General features: G+C 58.7%; 1 protein-coding gene across 2 annotated transcripts; it reads right to left on the bottom strand.

Annotated features, from left to right (window-relative positions):
• Positions 1–1,088: 1,088 nt before the first annotated feature.
• On the bottom strand, positions 1,089–16,914 carry LOC109310392 (casein kinase II subunit alpha-like). Of its 2 annotated transcripts, none has more exons than XM_019535475.1 (12): positions 16,779–16,914; positions 10,864–10,975; positions 9,899–9,997; positions 9,511–9,561; positions 8,238–8,297; positions 7,581–7,664; positions 5,444–5,554; positions 4,908–5,009; positions 4,051–4,151; positions 3,293–3,441; positions 2,737–2,826; positions 1,089–1,615 (listed from the first exon to the last, which is right to left on the bottom strand). In XM_019535475.1, exons 1-12 carry the CDS (start codon positions 16,877–16,879, stop codon positions 1,500–1,502), a joined length of 1,176 nt encoding a protein of 391 aa, XP_019391020.1. In that variant the 5' UTR covers positions 16,880–16,914; the 3' UTR covers positions 1,089–1,499. The 2 variants fall into 2 exon arrangements, with proteins under 2 accessions (XP_019391020.1, XP_019391019.1); XM_019535474.1 differs by having other exon boundaries at positions 9,896–9,997; positions 16,779–16,879.
• Between the last annotated feature and the right edge of the window lie 3,116 nt (positions 16,915–20,030).

Raw genomic sequence — 20,030 nt, 5'->3', positions numbered from 1 at the left:
GGTGGTGAAGCACTGGGACAGGTTACCCGGAGAGGCGGTGCAGTCTCAATCCTTGGAGGTGTTTAAGGCCCAGCTTGACAAAGCCTCGTCTGGGATGATGTAGTTGGGGCTGGTCCTGGTGTGAGCAGAGGTTGGACTAGATGTGACCTCCTGAGGTCTCTTCCAGCCATAACTGTATGATTCTGTGACTGGGGGCCCATGAGCTCAACAGAAGCCTGTAATGTGCTTTTTGTTGCAAAGAAACTGCAGAAGCTTGCTGGGTTGTATGAGCAGCAGTATCACCTGCACATCCAGTGTGGTGATTCTCCTGCTGTGTCCAGCCCTGGGGAGGCCTCCCCCGGAGTCCTGCATCCTGCGCATCAAGGACGGGGGTAGATTGGAAATCCAGAGTCCAGAACAGGGCAACAAGAATGACCAGGGGGCTGGGAGACAAGAGCTGAGGAGGCGTGGGAGAGTGAGGGGGATTGAGTCTGGAGAAGAGAAGCCTGCAGGGCAGGTATAGATGGAGACAGGCTTCTCTCTGCGGCTGCTGGGGACAGGACAAGGAGCAATGGCCTTAAGGGGACACTGAGGATGGAGATGAGGGAGGTGCTGACTGAGGGGGTTCAGGCCCCTGGGGACATGGGGGAACCTCCAGCCCTGGACACTGCCAACAGCACTGGGGTGGTTCAGTCATGGAGGATCCTGCCTGGAGCAGGGGCTGGACTTGGGCATGCCCTTGCGAGGTCCCTTACGCCCTGACTCCCCCAGGATCCTGCGCTTTACGCTGCAGGGGCAGAGGTGTCTTTGGTGGGAGTCCTGGAGCCTGAATGATGGGCTGGGCAATGATCCCTGCTGGCCTTCGCTGGAGGACCGGAAACCAGAACCCAGGCTGCTCCTTGCAGAAGCACGAGCACCTGCTGTCCTTCCCTGGGACCAGGCAGCTGCAGTGACAAGCCCCGTGCAGCTGCCTCTCCTCCCCGAGGGGGATGCCAGTCTACCCAGCTGAGGACGGACCCGCAAGCAGGAGCAAAGGTGCCTGCAGCCCCCGGACACGCAGCACCCCCTCGAGCCTTTGGCTTCCAGCAACGAGGCACCACCCCAGCCGCCCCATTAGGGACATAGAAAATAAATTTTATTCTCCATTTTAAATTTCTACACGGTAGCTGCATCACTAACCATGATCCTCGTGAGAAGAACGCAGCTGACGCTTCACCCCGACACAGACACGACAGAGATCAGCTTTTGTCCGTAGCCAGAGAGCGTGATATTGTTACTGCACAGAGAAGGGAGGGGGGAGAAAAAAGGGACCTACAGTTTTTGCTCTTTTCTTTCTTACTCAACAGAAATAAAAATAAAATTCCAGAGAGGCGCCCTCCCCTGCTTCCTGCCTCCAGGAGCAGTGGCCACAGGCGGGCAGGTGGGCGGCATGGGCTGTTGGCTCCCAGAGGGATGGGGCAGGAGGGCACAAGGCAGGCGTGAGCCCAGTGGTGCGAGAAGCCGGAGGTTGCGACGTGAGTTCAGGGCTGCACCCCGGCAGCTGCGGGGACTGGCGAGCCCAGAGCGTTCGGAGAGGAGATGACGGGCGAAGCGGCCAGGCTGCCCATGGGCTGGGATGCGGACATCGAGGTAATACCTATGTAAGAACATAAGAACTGATGTTTACTGGGTCAGGCCCTGAGTCCGTCCTTCCCCATCCCGTGTCCCACGGGGCAGGGAGCGGAGCTGCAGGGAGAGTGACGGGGTTGGAGCAGGGTTTTCCCCTGTTCCTCCCCCTGCAGCCTCCAGCACTGAGGTCCAGGCAGGGTGATGCGGAGGCCGTGCCCCTCGCTCCCTGCCCCAGAGCCACCCACGCCCCTTTCCTGCACGCATGTGCCCAAGACCTTGTGAATATGGCTGAGCTCTCAGCTCCCACCATGCCTGGGGCCACGAGCCCCTCTTTAATGCCATGTTGGGGGGAAAAGACCTCCCTGGTGTTTGTGCTAAACTGCTGCCTGCTCAGTCCGTATGTGACCTCTCATCCTTGTCTGGTGAGAGACAGTCAGTAATAAATCCTAGGGACTTTCTCTTCCCCATTTAGTGGGTTGTGAACTCTTCTCCTGCCCCTCCAGGCATCTCTTCTCTAGACTGCCCAGGCCTGGCCTCATTAGTCTCTCCCTAAGCATGTCACTTATCATCCTTGTGCCCTTCTCTGTATCTTCCCAAGGTCTCCTATCTCCTGGAGGTGCAAGGCGCAGAGATGGGCACGGGATTCACAGCGTGGACACCCCGTGGGTTTATAAAAGGGTATTGTGATACTTTCTGCTTTGTTTACAATCCTCTTCATTGTTCCTGACATGTTCTTTGCCTGCTGGATGGCTGCTGAGCTGATGTTTTTAGCGACCTGTCCCCAGTGCCCATACAGGAGGTACCAGAATGTCCCTCCCGTGGAAGCCGGACACCCAGTGCTGCATGGCTGTGACCTCCAACTCTGCCCACAGCTCCCCAGTCCCTTCCCCAAGAGGCTGCTAAAGCCCTGCTGCGAAGGTCGATGCTCCCCTGGGCTGCCACCTGGCTGGAGCAATGCCAGAGGGTTCCCTAGATGCCCTCTGAAGGTCCCCTCCAGCCCCATTTCTCTATGATCTTGTTCCCACTTCCTGGGGAACGGCACCAGGCCAGCAGTCTGGCACTGATGCCTTGGCCCTGCTAGTAAAGGGGGTCTGGTGCCCAAAGCCCTCCTTGCTACCCACCGAGGTGGTCCGGGAGGCGGGAACCCACCTGCCAACATACTGGAGGCGCTGACGGGTGTGTTGCTGGCTGCCAGGCCAGCTGAGGGGCCCATCCGTGCAGGGTCTTTCGCTATGGGATCTGCCAGCAAAGAGCAGAGAGAAGTGTGTCAGCAAATGCGAGGCTCCCAGTCCACGGAGGGACACAACAGCTCTCAGCCTCCAGAGCCAGACAGCCAGGGGAGCAGGGTCCTGGTGGGGCAGCAGCCGCAGAGGGGTGGGCAGCTGCTGGGACAAAGAGGCCAGGGGGATGCAAGGAGCCCGGTCACAGGCCGTGCCATACAGCTACACAGTCTGCATGACAGGAGCACTCCATGAGGCAGGGAGCTGGGCCCCAGCAGCATGGATGTGGCCTTGCTGGAGGATGAGGGTCCCCGGCATGGCCCTAGGAGCCTGTGGGCTGGGACACGCTACCTCTCTGGGCCCACTGGTGCCCAGGCAGCTGGGGAATGGGGCAGGGACTGGGCCCGGGGGCTGAGAGAGGCGCTGGAGGCCGTGACCGAGACACAGGGCAGGGTGTGGGATCTGTGGGCGCGCGGCATACGCACAGAAGTAGGGGTGCTCCATGGCCTCCCGGGCAGTGAGCCGTGTCTGGTGGTCATAGCGCAGCAGCTTGTCCAGGAAGTCGAGTGCCTCTGTGCTCACCAGGTGCTGGTTCTCGCTGTGCACGAAGCGCTCCCATCGCTTGCGGGAGTGTCTATGAGGGCCAGAGCCAACCTGAGCCCCCGTCCCTGTGTCCCCCCATGACATGCACCCTCTACCCTGTCGGGCCAAATCGGGAGCCTGCTTTTTGGAGACAGGCTAGGAGGACGCTCCCTGCATAGCAGGGCTACGGGCTCCTTGACCCAGAGCACAGAGGCTGCCCAGGGCCAGGGACCAGCTAAAATTCACTGCAAGAACCTGAATGGCGGAAGGGGCCACGTGCCTGCTGGTGAGAGCTGGCTCGACCGGTGGGAAGACAGTGCCCAGCTCTGGGTATTAGAGCCTCCCTGTGCGCTCTGCCCACAGCCACCCCCAGGAGCCCATGCGAGTAGGGGGGAGGGTCCCTACCTCTGTACTGGGCTGGGAATGACACCCCCCAGCAACACAGCAGCCAGGGCCTTTGTGTGTGGGGCTGGCCTGACCTCGGGTAGCTGCGGGGGCCGGCTCCACCCCAAGCAGTGACAGCCAGGAGGCTGGAGGCACAGACACGGGCTGGGACTGCCAGACTCTGCTTGCTACCTACGGCAGGGAGAAGCCAGGCCCAAGCACCCCAAGGGGGCTCCCCGGAAAAGACAGCCGGGTCTCTGACCATGCCAGCACCCACCTGCCGAGAATGTCATTGAAGCGGGGGTCCAGCTCAATGTTGTACTTGTCGATGTAGTCGTACAGGTCCTCCGTGCCCAGCACTTTCGCGATCCGCACGAGCTGGGGGGGTGGAGAGCAGAGCACTGAGTGCCTCCCACCAGGCTGGCCCAGCACCTGTGACCCAGCCGCCAAGTGGGAAGCACGGAGCTCCAGGCCAGGCCGTTCCCTGCTGCAGGCCAACCCCAGCCACCTTTCCTGCTGGGTACTAGAAACCTTTGCTCCTCCAGGCCTTCGCGGGCAGGATATCCTGGGGCTCAGGGCACTGGCATGTGTGGCCTAAGCTGATGAGTTCCCTTGCCTGTGTCTGCCTGTGATACCACAGCTTCAGGACGCTGCCACCCACCAACCCCCAGAGTTCAAGAACGTCCCAGTCCCCGGTGGGCTCGGCCCTACTAATCTGGGGGACTGGAAAACGGGAGGGGGTGGATGGATGTGGGGAGCCCTTCCCCTCTGTATGGCTGAGTCTTAGGTTCAAGCAGCAATGCAGAGGTCTGTGGGATGGGGTCCCTGGTAAGGACTGCAGGTTTAGCATGCACCTGTCTGGTCCCTGCTCGTGCTCCCAGCTGAGCCAGGTGGATGGACATCCAGACTGACCGACCTCCCAAGCAGGGGAGGAGTGGCACACAAAGCCCCTGGCAGAGGGGACCAGGGGTGGAGGAGGACAGCCCACAGCAAGTGGGTGTCTGGGGTGACACCACTGTCCCACTTTGTGCAGTGGCTGCAGACTGGCTGTGATGGCTGGCCACTGTCCTAGGCCTGCCTCTGAGTGCGGAGCTGCGATTTCGGGGGAGGCAGAGGACAAGGCCCACAGCTCACCTGGTCGTAGTTGTCATGGCCGTGGAAGAAGGGCTCCTTCCGGAAGATCATGCTGGCCAGCATACAGCCTAAGCTCCACATGTCCAAGCTGTAGTCATACATCTGGAAAAGCCGGGGGGAGAGAGGCGAGAGGTGGCAGCAGGTCCAAGCCCCGGGGCCAGAGGGCACGGGTCTAAGAGAGAACATGCCCCATTCTCCAGCTCCAGGGACCCGGGGCCCCTCTGCTCCCAGCAGATTCCCGTTCCAAGGGCCGCTGGCCCAGGGCATCCAGGCTCTGGGTCCCACGAGCCCTTCTACAGCCCACAGATTGCCAGGAGCAGGAGACAGCCAGCCAGGCATGCTGCACCCAGCCCTCCCATCCCTGCATCCGGAGAGGCCCTTCTAGCTGTGTTGCACCCACGTATGCTCTTCACTTCTCCCTCACTTTGGCCTCACCCAGCTGGACTGCCTCAACACCTCGCTGGGTGTCTGCTCTCACTTTGGCAAGTGCATCATCTGCGTTCACACGCACAGGACTGCTCTGCTGCATGACGTACCTGGTAGTCTACCAAGAGCTCTGGTCCCTTGAAGTATCTGGAGGCCACCCGAACGTTGTACTCCTGCCCGGGGTGGTAAAACTCAGCCAGCCCCCAGTCTATCAGGCGGAGCTGCGGGGAGAGAAGGAGAGTGAGGGCATGCACCATTACAGCCCACTGTAGCACAGGGGTCCCAGTGCTGCTGCTTGCTTAGTGACATTGCCACCAGATCTGGTGATTTTTGGGGGTAGGGTATCAACAAAAGTGTCTGCATTAAGAATCCTAATCACTTCGCTGCTCGCAAGACTTGGTCACTGCTGAGGGCTTTAGTTCTCAGCCCAGGGCAGGGACCTAGCCACCATGTGCTGGTGACTTCTGCTTAGGCTGCAGCCAGGGTCAGGACAGAGACCACTGCGCCCGAGCACACTCAGCATGAGGGCTTGTTCCTGTCCTGAGCAGGGGACAGCCTGGATGAGCTGAGTTCCCCTCTAACCCCATTGCTGTAAACTGTGCCAACAAGCCTGCAGTGCAGGGGAGCACTCAGGGAACAGATACAGGTAGAGGGGAAAATGATCTGGCCAAGTCCATGCAGCCAGGTGGGGGCAGTGGACACTGAAGTGAAGTGGTGAGTCCGAGCAGGTGAATTTCCCAGCCCTGGCAGGAGGGAGGGGAAGAGCTGGAGAGCCTGGGGTCCAGGACAGGGTCAATGCTCCCTCCAATCCTGCCAGGGCAGTCTACAGCCCTTGGAAGTGGCTCTGCCCAGGAGCGCATGCCCTGCATGGCACCGTGAGCTTTGAAGTCCAGTGCATTCGGGTCCCAGGTGGCAGGTCACTACAAAGACCCCGAGAGCAAACTAACGCTCCATTTACAAGCCCGGAGTTCCTAACAAACAGGTGGCAAATAAAAGGTGGTTTATGAGAGGCAGGTGTGGGTTTTATGGGCACCTGTATCCCCAAACAAACAGGACACAGCTGCATATCCACACCCCTGCCTTGGCCGGCATCTGCAGGGAACCCGTGCCAGCAAAGGCAGGGCTGCTTCTGGCCCTTCGCTTGCTGCCTGTCAGACCAGCCCTGGGAGCTTTCAGCTGCGGCTGTGTCACTCATGGGAGGAAGAGGGACCTGATGTGAACACAGAGGCACCAAGGCAGTACAGGAGAAAGGGCTGTGAGCTGCCTGGCCCCTTGAGGATCGGGAGGCTTGGAGGCATTGAGGCAACAGGGTGCAGGTTTGCAGCCGAGCTAGTAAAGCCCAGCTGACCAAGCGGCTGCTCCATTTATAATCAGGACAGGTGAGGTGAGAACAACAAGCCCCGGGAGGATGAGGAGACATGTGAGTGGTGCTGGTCCCCCCATCTCCAAAAGGACGTAGCAGAATGAAAAGGCTCAGACTTCCGTTTGAAAAGGAGAAGGACAGATGGTGCTTGAATGGGAGAGGACAGATCAGGAAGGCCGTGGATCAAGGGAACAGGGAACTGTTCCCAGAGCACTCGAACCACGGGGCACCCACTGAAACGAGCAGGAGGCAGGTTTAACACTAAGAGACAGGACTTTTGTGAAGCAACATGCACTGGCAGTGAATGTGTGGGATTCACTGGTCCAGGAGGTAGGGAGCAGAGCCAGGCTTAACGCAGGACTGGGTAAATCCATGGCTGATAGACCCATCAATGCCCATTGAACAGACTGGGGGGGAGATGTTTCCTTTGGCATTGAGAACCCAATGATGGTGGATGCCAGAGATGGTACCGAATAGGGGATGGATCACTCGAAATCCTGTTCAGTGCTCCCCCTCTACAGCATCCACGCCTGCCACTGTCAGGGACAGGACACTGGGTGAGACGGACCATTGGTCTGACCCAGCGTGGCCCTGCTGATGCTCTTGTGAGCGAGTGTGCAGGAGTAACTGCGAGGGCGCCTAATGGACACGGCTGGTAGCTGGATCACGTCCCGTGTGGGCGGAAGCCTCCCTGCTGCTTCTCATGGATGCTGCAGGAGGGCAGGTCGCCTCCTCTCTAACTCAACCAGCTCAGCAGCAAGGATCTGAACCGCGGTTGTTCCCTGGTGCTGCCCAGCAGCATGACTAGCAGCAGCCGTGGGCACTGGCTGGAGGAGAGGGCGCACCCGGCTGGGGACGCTCAGAGGGAGCAGCCCCCACTGTACCTTTCTGTGCTCATGGTCAATCATGACGTTGTGTGGCTTGACGTCTCGATGCATGACGCCCATACTGTGACAGTAATCCAGGGCCTGCGGACAGGACAGAGGTGCGGTCAGACCCCAGCTGCACATGGAGCCAAGCACGAGGTGGCTGGAGGGGGAAAGACCCAGAGCTTGTAGGGGAATCAGCCACTGCAGTGAGGCCTGAGGGCTCTACATGCTTCTCCCCACCCGTGGCACCTGGGACGTGGAGTGCTGAAGGGGACCCTGGCCAGCCATGGCTGGACAGGCAATGCCTAGCACAAGCACAGATTTCTCCCTCCAAGTCTGAGAAGACTCCCTGCTCCATCACGGCTCCCCATGCCAGCTGCCTGCATGGAAAGCCAAGAGGAGCCAGCAAGCAGGTCAGCACCGAGGGGTGGGGAAAGGGAAGCAGGCAACTCCTCCCACAGCAGCAACTCTGGGACCTGCACGTCCTACCCAACGTGAGCACTGAGCTCGACGCTGCCCTCCCCTGCCCTGGCTGGGATCAGCCTGCCAGACACTGCTGCAAGGAGGGGCTTGGTGGTCAAGCAGCTGCCATTCCCACCCCACTGCCTTCACGTGAGGAGCACAGAGGTCCCAGGAGGACGGATGAGGACTCCTGTCCCTGGGGGAGCTTACCTTGAGGATTTCGTACATGTAGAACCGGATGTCAAAGTCCGAGAGCGTCTGGTACAATTGCTGTGGGGAGGGATTGCAGGGGCGGTCAGTGAAATGCTACAGGCATTCAGTGCATGGCACTATACTGGCTCGTTGAGACGGGGCCCTGCCATCACAGCCAGGGACAGGAGCACCATGGTCCATCTGGCACATGGCAAAATCAGGTGCCTCACTAGCCCCCACTGTAATTGCAGTCTCTCTTTCTCTCTCTCACACACAGCTTCTGTAGTGAGATCTCAGGCCCAGGCGCTCTAGGACTGGCTAGCCCACTGGGGATATCCACTGGTGGGTCTCAGGGGGAGACAATCTCTCAGAGGACTAGATCTTGGTCAGTCCAGGCTCTGAAAAGTTGTATCCTCCCTCCAAAAGACCACAGTGATGACTGTGTGCCCCAGGAGAGACTGACCAGGAACATCTGTGACCCACAAGAGGAGCTGAAGCCACCTCCTCCCCACACCATGACGTGGCTGTAGAACATGGCCCGAGATGCCAGACCCCGATTAGGGTGGGATCAGACCCAGGACATGGAGGGAGGATGGGAAAAAGCTACAGGACGACTCCTGCCAGACCCGGAGAGGGCAGGATGGCACCAGTGGGACAGTCCTCACAAGAGGAGGTTTCAGGGTAGCATCAAGGAGACGAGTGCTTTCGTGTGCAATCAGCAGTGAAAACAAAACTCACAGGGAGAAACAGGAACCCAGGGTGGAGAGGCCCAGCAACGAGGCCCCTTCCCTGCCCCATGTACTTGTCCACCAGAGGCTCAGATAACGCAGCACTTAACCAGCTGAGCTGTCGACAGATCTGGAGTGACACTTGTGCACATGGCCACCGTCAGATGCAGGCGCAACTCTGGCTGGGCCGGCGTCTGAGCAGCAGGCAGGCCAGGCTGCTGGGACCCCATGAGGCAGCAAATCCTACAGATCACTCCTCAAAATTTAACATCCCCCAGTTCACAGCAATGACCCACGAGGGAGCTGGTGACAGTGGGAAGGTTCCAGTCACCACGTGGTCTGGGCTGGGCTAGACTCAGCTGTAGGGTCCCGGCTGGCTAGGACCCATCCATCCCTACCTGAGGCTGCATGGGGCTGGACACAAGTTGAATCCTGGGCAGGAAGCCCCCAACAAGCTTCCATTTCCACAGCATATGCCCTCCCACGCTGGGGGGGTGCTGGGAGCGCTCTCTGCATTGGCCTGAAATCACAAGGACGGCCTGCAGCTGGCTGGTGCCACTCACCTTGAAGTCTGTGTTGTTGACGTGCTCGAAGACGAGGGCAGGCGTGCGAGACTGCAGGACGCCGAGGCATGGGGAGGAAAGGAAGCAGGTTAGTCCTGCAGACAGGTCGTAGAGCTGCCGGGGCTCGGTGACAGGCCCCCATGCAGCAGCTCCTCGCCCCACAGCCAGCACCCAGCTCTGGGACTTCCCACCCAAAGGGTCCCTGGGAGTTTCACCAGGCAGGAAACTGGAGGGGAGCCCTCTAGGCCCATGTGCTGGGCTCTGCGTGCACTGCATGCACATGTCCACGTCACTGGCCTAGCTTGGTCCATCGCTCCCCAGGGCTGCTGCCACTGCCCACCCACTGCAGCCCTTGCCGCTGCCCTCGGCTGTGCCTGTGCCTCACCACGGGGTCTTTGACGATATCTAGCAAGCTGATGATATTGGGGCCTCCACGCAGATTCTCCAGGATCTTGATTTCTCGCTTGATTTTCTTCTTCTTCACTGGCTACAGAAAGAAAGAGGAGGAAGACAGAGCAGCAGTCAGGCCTCTGGCTCCCTGCCCACATGGCCTGGGCAGGGGACAGGAACCCAGCAAAAGAGGGAGATGGGTCACAGAGATTCATGGTGAGCCAGGTGTTGCTCAGAGCTGGGGCACCCAGATGGGTCTGCGCTCTCCCCTGGGAAGGCAGCTGCAGTTACTCCTGCCTTCTGGGGCCACAGGAACAATGACTGGACATGAGACTGCTCTGCCGGGTGCTGTGCTTGCTCACCCTGGGCGTGGCTGAGGCTCCTCTTGGAGGTGGGGCCCTGCACTGCTACTGGCCCAGGGGCTTCAAGCACCTGGGTCCCAACTACTGGGCCTGCTGCACTGCTTGTGGGATGGAGGGACGGGAGGGGGAACGTCTCTGACCTCCCAAAGTCCCCATGAACGCCCATGTGATACTGGAGGGAGACAGCAAACGTGAGAGTGGAGGGCAGCACCACGGGGAAAACAGAAGTCGCTCTGGCCAAGTGTATCATGGCCAAACCCACCCTGGATCTCAGCAGGAGCAGGGCCCTGGCCTCTGGATGGCACATGCAGCCCTGTGCAAGGGACCGTCCCCTCCACACCTCCTGGCAGGGCAGAAGCTGAGTGGAAACGGACCCCCCCAGCCACAAAAGCCATGGCAGTGAGCGCAGAGTAAATGAGAAGCAGACAAGGGCACATGTGGTTTCAATGCATGGAGCCTCCTTCCACCTGCTCCATTCATCACAGCAGGTCTCTACCGGGGTGGGAGGAGAGGCAACTAAAAGGCCTCCCCAGCCCAGCAGCCACCCCGCAGCGATCAGCGGCACCCCACGAAGGCCCAGGGAACAACCTGACGCACCCACCTTGAGGATTTTCACCACAACTTTCTCATTGTTGGTGATGTTAATGGCTTCAAAGACTTCGCTGTATTTGCCGCGCCCGAGCTTCCGCACAAGCTGGTAGTCATCTTGGTTGCTGCACAAGGAGGAGAGAAGGGAAGGTGAAGGGGGGAAGACCGGGTCAGCGCAATTTCCAGAGAGCGGCTCTCCCAACGACTGGGCAGGTCAAGAGGTTCGGGGAGCTGTTATATAGCCGATGGAGCTCCAGGAATTGACCCCCATACTCTAGGACTGGTGACGAGCTGGCTGGCATGGCAAAGAAACCCTACCAGCCAGGGCACCCCTTCCTTCCCTACAGGAGAGCTAGAGAGGTTTACAGACCACTGGACAAGCTAACAGGGAACGTGTCCCCCGTCACCAAAATTAAGCCAGCTCTGGAACGGGAGAGTCTGCAGGCAGCTCGCAAGGTCGCTCGCGTGTCCGTAAGGAAATGCGAGGACCATTTCAGGCAGGAAGGAAACAGTGACACATTTGGACTCCGGCCAGAGCCCTGGGGGGAAACGCATTCTGCGCCGAGCAAAATGCGGCTGGCAGTTCACAATCCTGGCACGCTCGCCTTTGGGAAATGGGTGAAGCCGGGATGCCCGAGTTCTGCCTCAGCTGCACTGCTGGGGGGCTCTGGGCAAGTCGCTCCCTCTCTCTGTGCTTCAGTTTCCCCATCTCTAACCAGGCTCTGGGAGGTTGCAAGTCAGGGTGGATTAGATTTAAACCAAATCGATTTAAATCATGATTTAATCACTGGCCAGGAAGCCTCGATTTAATCATTGTTTTCTACAAAAAAGTGCATTCATTTTGTGAGATATCCTTTACTCAACTAACTTCTGAAACTTTGCAGTTTTTTGAGAGAGGTGAGGGCTTGATTCTGGGCGCACAAACTTGCAGAGACAAAAGGGCTGATGAGTGGGTCATCAGATGTGTTATCTCTCATCTCACATATCACTGTTACTTCTGGAGAAACAAATCCACAGTCTCAGGACCATAGAATCACAGATCCATAGAAAATGAGGGTTGGAAAGGACCTCAGGAGGCCACATCTAGTCCAACCCTCTGCTCCAAGCAGGACCAGCCCCAGCCCCAGCCCCAACCCCAGCTACATCATCCCAGACAAGGCTTTGTCTACCTGGGTCTTAAACACCTCCAAGGATGGGGACTGCATCACCTCTCTGGGGAGCCTGTTCCAGTGTTTTACTACCCTCCTAGTGAGAAAATTCTTCCCAATATCTAACCTAAACTTCCCTTGCTGCAGCTTGAGCCCATTGCTCCTTGTTCTGTCACCACTGAGACCAGCCCAGCTCCATCCTCTTTGCAGCCCCCCGGCAGGGAGGTGAAGGCTGCTGCTCAATCCCCCTCGGTCTTCTCTTCTCCAAACTAAATCAGCCCAGGTCCCTCAGCCTCTCCTCACCAGTCCTGTCCTCCAGCCCCACAACCATTTTTGTTACTGTCTGCTGGACTCTCTCCAATGTGTCCACATCCTTTCTGTAGCGGGGGCCCAAAACCAGACACAGGACTCCAGATGTGGCCTCCCCAGTGCTGAACAGAGGGAAGAATCACTGCCCTCGATCTGCCGGCAATGCTCCTGCCGATGCAGCCCAGGATGCCGGTAACTTCTTGGCACAAGGGCGCACTGTTGGCTCCTGTTCGGCTTCTTGTCCCCTGTCCCCCCAGGTCCTTTTCTGCAGAGCTGCTGCCCAGCCCATCGGCCCCGGCCTGCAGCAGTGCAGGGGACTGCTCCTCCCAGGTGCAGGACTTTGCACTTTTCCTTGTTGAACCTCATGAGATTCGTTGTGGCCCAATCCTCCAACGTGTCGCGGTCACTCTGAATCCTAGCCCAGCCCTCCAGCAGATCTACTGCTCCCCCCAGCTTGGTGTCATCTGCAACCATGCTGAGGGTGCGCTCCAGCCCACCTTCCAGGTAACTGATGAAAATACTGAACAAAAGTGGTCCCAAGACCAATCCCTGGGGCGCTGCACTTGATACTAGCTGCCAACTAGACATGAACCATTGATTACTACTCTCTGAGCCCGAAGCCCCTGGTTTATAGTCCAGTCATCCAGCCCAGACTTCCTCAGCTTGCCTGGGGAATGCTGTGGAAGACCGTATCAAAAGCCTTGGTAAAAATCAAGGTTTATCACATCCACCCATCTCCCAGCATCCACAGAGCCAGTCACCTCGTCATAGAAGGCAATCAGGCTGGTCAGGCAAGATTTGCCCCCGATGAATCCATGCTGACTTTTCCTAATCACCGTCTTCCCCTCTAAGTACTTAGAAATGGATTCCTTGAGGACCGGCTCCATGATTTCTCCAGGGACAGAGGTGAGGCTGACTGGTCTGCAGTTCCCTGGATCCTTCTTCCCTTTCTTAAAGATGTTTGCCCTTTTCCAATCATCTGGGACCTCTCCTGACTGCCATAAGTTTTCAAGGATGATGGCCAGCGGCTCTGCAATCACATCAGCCAAATCCCTCAGCACCCTCGGGTGCATCCCATCCAGCCCATGGACTTGTTCTTGTCCAGCTTTTCTAAAACAAACTCAGCATCACAGAGATGCTTAATGGGATCGTGTAGAGTAGACTGAGCATTGAGTCTCACTGGGTAGAGTGCCTTTCTTTACTCTTTACTAATCCCTAGAGGAACCTCTGGGAACCCCATAAATTTTTGCCCCAATATAGTCCATGGCCTGTTGTAACCTATTTATAAAACTTTTCTAAAAGGTTTATATGAATATATTGCCTCAAATGGTATATCATTAGCAGTAATAAACCCTATTCCATGATGATATCTTTGAGCTTTAACATGTCTTAAATTAAAACTATCTTTATATCAGTTTATCGATTACAAAAAACAAACCAAAAATAGGATTAAATTTTAAAAAATCTGATTTAAATTTTAAAAAATGACTGATTTTCACCCACCCTGCTCCCAAGCAGCGGCGAGGGATGTGCCCGGGGAATCAGAATCAGAGACATCAGGCTGGCCAGGAGGTCACATCTAGTCTGACCCCCGGCCTGAGGCAGGAGCAGCGCTGTCCAAACTGCCCCACAGAAATAAATCCGTGGTTCAGCCTCTTAGCAAAACTATGTGATGAACCCTGTCGCACCACCACAAGGCAGGGCACCCGGACCTGCCCCCGGTAAGTCAGTGCCCTGCTGCTGAGAGGGTTAAAATGCACTCCAGAGATCCCTGTGTCCCGCACTACAGAGGAAGGGAAACCCCCCCACCAGTCCAGATCAGTCTGAGCAGGGGGGAAATTCCTTCCCGACCCCAAAGATGGTGCTGGTCTGACCTTGAACGGAGGGGCAAGACCCTGTAGCCAGGACCCTGCAGGGTTGGTACCAGCTGAAGCATTGGCACAGCTCAGCCCCAGCCCCAGCTCGGGCTGCAGCAGCACCCAGAGCTGCTAACGAAAGGTTGGGGGGAAAAAAACCCCAAACCCCTGACAGGTAGCAACAGGAGGGGAAAGGACTCCTTCCTGGCTCCACGCAGCAAGGCCCAGAAACCAGGGGAAAACCAAATCCCCGCCACCCTGCTCGCAGCCTGGGGACAGCCACACATCAGCCCCTCTCAGGGGACAGCCAGGACTCCCCTCGTCTGTACCCCCTCCATAACCCTATCCCACAGCCTTTAACCGTCTTCCTAACTAAGCCAGTCAGAGAGCCCTGGTCCTTCTGCTGCTGAGCCTGGTCCCCTCCACATCCACCTGCTCGGGGCTGCAGGGCTCTTCTCATGGTCTCCCAGCGATCCATGAGGGCGCGGGGGCAGTCCTGGGCTTCCAACGGCTGCTCTTTACTGAGCGCTCCGGACATCGCGGCCCCAGCTCATCCCTGCCCCAGCGGCTGTCCAACCTCTTCTTGAACCCCTCCAGTGATGGCGAGTCCAGCCCTTCCCCAGGCAGAGGCTGGCCTACCGCTTAACAGCCCACTCCTCCGGCCAGGGACCTGTCGGTTTTCATTTGTCTAGAAGGGGCTGTAAGCACCTGCGGCACTGTAAAAATAATCTTCCTAACGAGGGGAGATCCGGAAAGAGTGGGATAAGCATCACCCAGAGAATGTGCATGCACGCCGATCACTGCGGCCTGATGAAATTCCCCTGACAGGACGAGGGGAAGCAGCAAAAGCATGGGCAATTATTTCTGCTACGTCGGGGAGGAAGGCGGAGAGCCTCCGCAGATCCGGGATGGGTAAACGAGGGGAGGGAACGGCAGGCGAGAAAGTGCAGCTTGGCAAGCTGCTGAATCCCAGAGACAGACAGAGGGGCCTGTGCGTCAGCATCTGGAGCCACAAGAGCTGCGCAGACCCACCGCGCCAGGCAGCTCCTTTCTGTTTGCTAATTTTATGCTCAGCAAATAGTGGGAAAGGCAAGCAGGGTGGGCTGGGTGCTGGTGGGCAAGGGGGGACCTGCCACATGGGAAAACTCAGGGTCAGCAGCATGAGGGAGGAGCAGGCTGCCAAGGCAGGATGCAGAATTATCATCACGGAAGAGATTCAGGACCGTGGATTAGGCTCCCCGGGGGTCTGGCTGGCTCAGCAGATTGGGAAATGGCTCAAGTCCCTTTCCCTTTCTAGGTCACTGGGACCCGCCAGGGCTCACAAGGGAAATTCTGGCTGTGTTTGTGGGGGTGGACGAAGTGGGGGGGCCTCATCCTGCCCCTTACGGTACTGTGACACCACTGGCCCATGCTGCCAGCAGCATGGAGCTGTCTTTCACGGCACAGCAGGGCTTGCTCTGGGCCTGGGGAGCAGCTCACATGGATTCAACCACGGAGTTTATTTTGCCTGTAACCCACTCAGAGGGAGAGAGCCGCTTGAGGCTGCTCAGCGCAGCGTTCCCAGCCCAAAGCCCCTGGTGCTCATACCTGGGAGCAAGGCAGGGGCTGGGAACAGGCTCTCCCAGCCAGCTCTCCATTTATGCCTTCCAATCCTCTGCCCTCGACCCCTCATCACCAGACCGGCTGCTCTCTCTGATGGCTTGTTCACTTCAGACCATCCCTGACCTTCGGGGCTGCACAGGAGCTGAGCCAAAGATTTCTGGGTTTGTCTTTCAGAGGCCCAAACCACCCCAGGACACGTCCATGCTTCCTGCTGCCGTGATCATCACCAGCTCTGCTGGCGCCAGCAGCCCGAGGAAGCCCCACGCAGACAGGCCACTGGCTGCCAGCACCACTTTCTGCCCCGTGGTGGGTAGATGTGATGGGAGTGGGGCCACCTGCCCCGGGGTCACGACAAGCGAGGCAGCTGGCCGGTTGTCCTACAGCTCCATCACAGAGCGGCTGCGGGAAACGCCCTGCTTACCGACAGGGCTGGCCTGGCTCGCAGCACGGGGCCTCCACAGCCAGCCCGGAAAAAATGTCTTTTCCCTCTCTAGGTCTTTGCCTTTTTCCAGCTGTAGAACCCAAAACCCAGCCTGAGCATGAGGGGCTCGGATGCGGACCCGAGGCAGGCGCCCACACCCAGCTCTAAAGCCCCTCAATAAAAGCAGCCCCTTTTTCTGAGGCGCTTAAAAGCTGGCCAATGCTACACCCCTCCGGAGGCCGCCAACTCCCAGGATGGCCAGCACACACCACACTGGCCTCTATCCCCTGCTCTGCTGCTGTGACTCAATTTCCCCATATGTCAAATGGCAATAATGGTACTCAGCTCCTTTGTAAAACCTTCCGAGACCTGCGGGTGAACAACCCTAGTCAAGAGCGACGTATCTTTATTACAAGGATTCTTCCGTACAGGTGCAGGTCTCCAAGCTCAGGCCCCTGCGTGGGAGTACGTGCACCTGGATGCCACGATGCAGCTGACGTACCACGGGCCGGAGTGCTAGACATCGAGCAAAGCCGTGGTGAGCCCTGGGAACCAGCCCCCCGCGCCACCTCCCTCGGGCTCCCGCTCGTACCCCCATTCCACGACGTGCGATTCGTAGTCCCAGTACTCGCGGGGTCTCTGAGTGTTCACGTCCGCATAGACCCTGGCTCGGCTCGGCACGGGCCCCGACATGCTTCCACGGCCGGAGGGTCGGTGCCTCAGTCACCCTAAAACATAAATACAGAGGAGTCGGCGTCAGACTGCAGCACTGGGACGAGAAGCCAAGTAGGGGTGGGGGGCAAGGAGCCAGCGTGAGTGGGCTGCAGACGGATGGCTCTGGGGGGAGGCCGGACACACTCTCGCCTGTCAGTGGCCCTCTTTGCCCAGAGCCTCCCAGGCCTCTGCCCGTGGCTGCGGGTCAGCGGCACTGCAGTGTGCGTGCAGGGGAATGAAGGACAGCTGCTGGCCCCAGGCCAGGCCTCTGCTTGAAGGCAGCTCAGCAGCACAACTGACGGCCCTCTCTGGCCTATGAAAGCATGCAGCCCGCCCCTGCCCGCTCCAGGTTGCACGCACTGGGCACCCATGGGGCCAGTTAACTCGAGAACAGGGCCCTCCCTCTGCCAGTCTCCAGTTTCAAGCACTCCATAGCAATTAGGAGCCAGCATTGCCAAGGCCTCCCGGAGCCGGTTGCTACCGCCTGGAAGCTGCTGGCCCGCAAGGGATGGGGCTGAGAACTGTCAATGCCGGGAAGGATCGGCACCGTCCCAGCCTGGCGAGCTGCTGTCCAGCAAACCGGCTACGCCTGCACTGGAGAAGTCACAGCCATCGCCTGCCTGCGAGCAGAGCCTGCAGACGCATCCCGGCAGCCCAGAGCTAACATGCTCTTATCCCCTAGGCTCCAGGGCTCTGCCACCAAGGACCCCAGCTCCTTCCTCAGGTGCCAGGCAGGAGCGGGGCTCTCCTCCAGACAGAGGATGCCCGTGCAGGTCACATCCCTTCCTCAGGGCGGGCGATCCCTTGTAGCCACGACCCACCTCCCTCCAGACTCCCAGTGCGGGTCCTCCAGCCTTCAGCAAGCATGGGGGGACAGTGAAGGCAGCACTGGTGCGTGGCAGGGGGGCAAGGGGTGCTGCCCTAACTGGCTCCCACAGGGGTGCAGGTGAAGAACCACTGCCTGGGAAAACACGGCCGCACTCCCACAGTGCTAACAGCGAGGCCCAGAGGCAGCGGGATGGGGTACCCCCCGGCCTCATGGTGCACCTAATGCTACTGGCAACTTGCGGGTGCTCATAAAGAGCACGAAATGGAAAAGCTGGCAGCCACTGGCACAAGGATGATGCGCCACGGGCAGGCAGTGCGCTCTCCGCAAGCCCAACAGAGCCTGCTGCAGCAGAGAGGAGTGCAGGGCGAGACCGTCACGGTGCTATGAGCTGCTCTGGATCATTCACCGCCCAGGGAGTCATTTCCAAGTACCCTAGATCCATCATCTAACCCCTTAGCAAAACTATCGTCAACTGAAATGCCCAGACGTTACACCTGACCCCACCACCGGGAAAGCAGGGGGCACATGGCAGCCAACATCCAGCTGCTGCCAAGGGCATTAATATGCACCTGAGGGATCCCAGGCAGAGGCCATGCCCCCCCACTGCAGCGGAAGGCAACCCCCTCATCCAGACCAACTGACCAAGGGGGAAAATCCCTCCCTGCCCCAGTGCAGCGCGGGGCAGAGCCTGAGCGCAGGGGCAAGACCCTGTGGGGTTGGTGCCAGCAGGAGCATTGGCACAGCCTGGGCTGCAGCCTCTGCATTGAATGCAGACAAGCACTCACAACCCTGGGCTCTTCTCCAGCACACCTCGCTGCAGGGGCAGAAGGGGACACAAAGAGGGTCGCCAGTGACAACTCACAGCGCACAGGGAGCGGGCTGGAACGTGCTGCACAGACATCACTCAGCTCCCAGCCCCCTGCGGGGGGGGAGAACCGAGGCCCACACACCCCAAGCCAGTTGTTCACAGCTGCGGAGGGATCCTGAACCTGTGGGAAGTCAAGCGTCCCCTAGAAGTGACATAAGCTGCCCCCACAGGAGTGGATCCACCGCAGGAAAATCAGGGACAAGCGTCTCGGGCTATCAAACACTGCAGGAAGCTTCTGTTTCCTTGCAAAGCCTTCCTGGCTCCAGCTACTTTGTGCCCTCTCTGACCTGGCTGCACCTTTTGCTGCTCCAGGGTCTTTCCTCCCAGGGTCTCCCCTCCCCAGAAAGGGGAGTAGCCAGACCCCATCCTTCTCTGCTGGACACCCCAGGGCCTGGACAGCCCACGTGCACCACCTTTCTCTGTGCCCTTGGTATCACCAGGGAAGCCTGCTGCTCACCGCTCTAGCTCCAAGACCTGCCTTTCCTGTGCTCTGGGGAGATGCAAAGGCCCAGCGAGCCGCTGGGAACGCAGCCCACCAGGATACGGTATCAAGGAAACCATCACATCCCAGAAGGCTTCGAGGTCTGGGACAGTGCCATGCCATGGCTTGCCTTGCGGGGCTGCTCCAACAGGGCCCTTGGAGGCAGCTACCAGCAGGCAGGAACCCGACTTCAGCTCCTGACTACGAGGAGCAGGCCAGGATCATGGCAGGGGTGCCAGATACAGGGGCATCGCAACAGGTACGAGGGCAACCTTTGACCAGGCAATGGTCAAGACTCCAAGGTCAGAGAGATGCCAGACAGCCAAGGCTCAGAGGAGCTGGAGACACAGGCCCTGGCCAGCCTGGTGCCGGTGACACCATCCCCACCAGCAAGAAACACGGCTGGTAACGGGAAGCACGCATCCCTCTCAAGATGGGCAGCATGTGCACGCCAACACATGATCTTTTGGCTGCAGAATCACAGAGAAGTGGGGCTGGAAAGGACCACCACATCTTGTCTGAGCCCTGCCCGAGGCAGGATCAGCCCTGTCCAAACCACCTTAGACAGACTCATCATCTAAACTCTTCATAAAACTACCATCAACCCTGACACAGCGGGAGTGTGTTCAGCTGCTGTGCCCAGGGACTACTGCTGTGGGCACAGGTGACTCTGCGCCCCTGTCCGTCTTGCTGAGCTTCACAGAGGCCACCCGGCAGCATGGCCTGGCTCAGCCATGCCCCTCTGGTCCCAGCATCCTGGGACATGCATCTGAACTGCTGGGAGCTGTCTGGGTTTCTCTGCCCGTCGTCCTCCCAGCGTGCAGGGAACTCCAGAGCAGATTTCTGTGCCGCAGCCAATGGCTTGATGTAGCAACCTGCCCCTGGGGGTGTCAGGGCGAGGAAAACAGCCAGAAACATTTCCCCTCACCAGAGCAAGAACCGCAGAGGTGCC

The sequence above is a fragment of the Crocodylus porosus genome, unplaced genomic scaffold, assembly GCF_001723895.1.
Source record: "Crocodylus porosus isolate Cpor-Errol unplaced genomic scaffold, CroPor_comp1, whole genome shotgun sequence".
NCBI classification, from domain to species: Eukaryota; Metazoa; Chordata; order Crocodylia; family Crocodylidae; genus Crocodylus; species Crocodylus porosus.
Note: the sequence above shows the minus strand (reverse complement) of the source record. Positions and strands in the feature narration are given on the sequence as shown.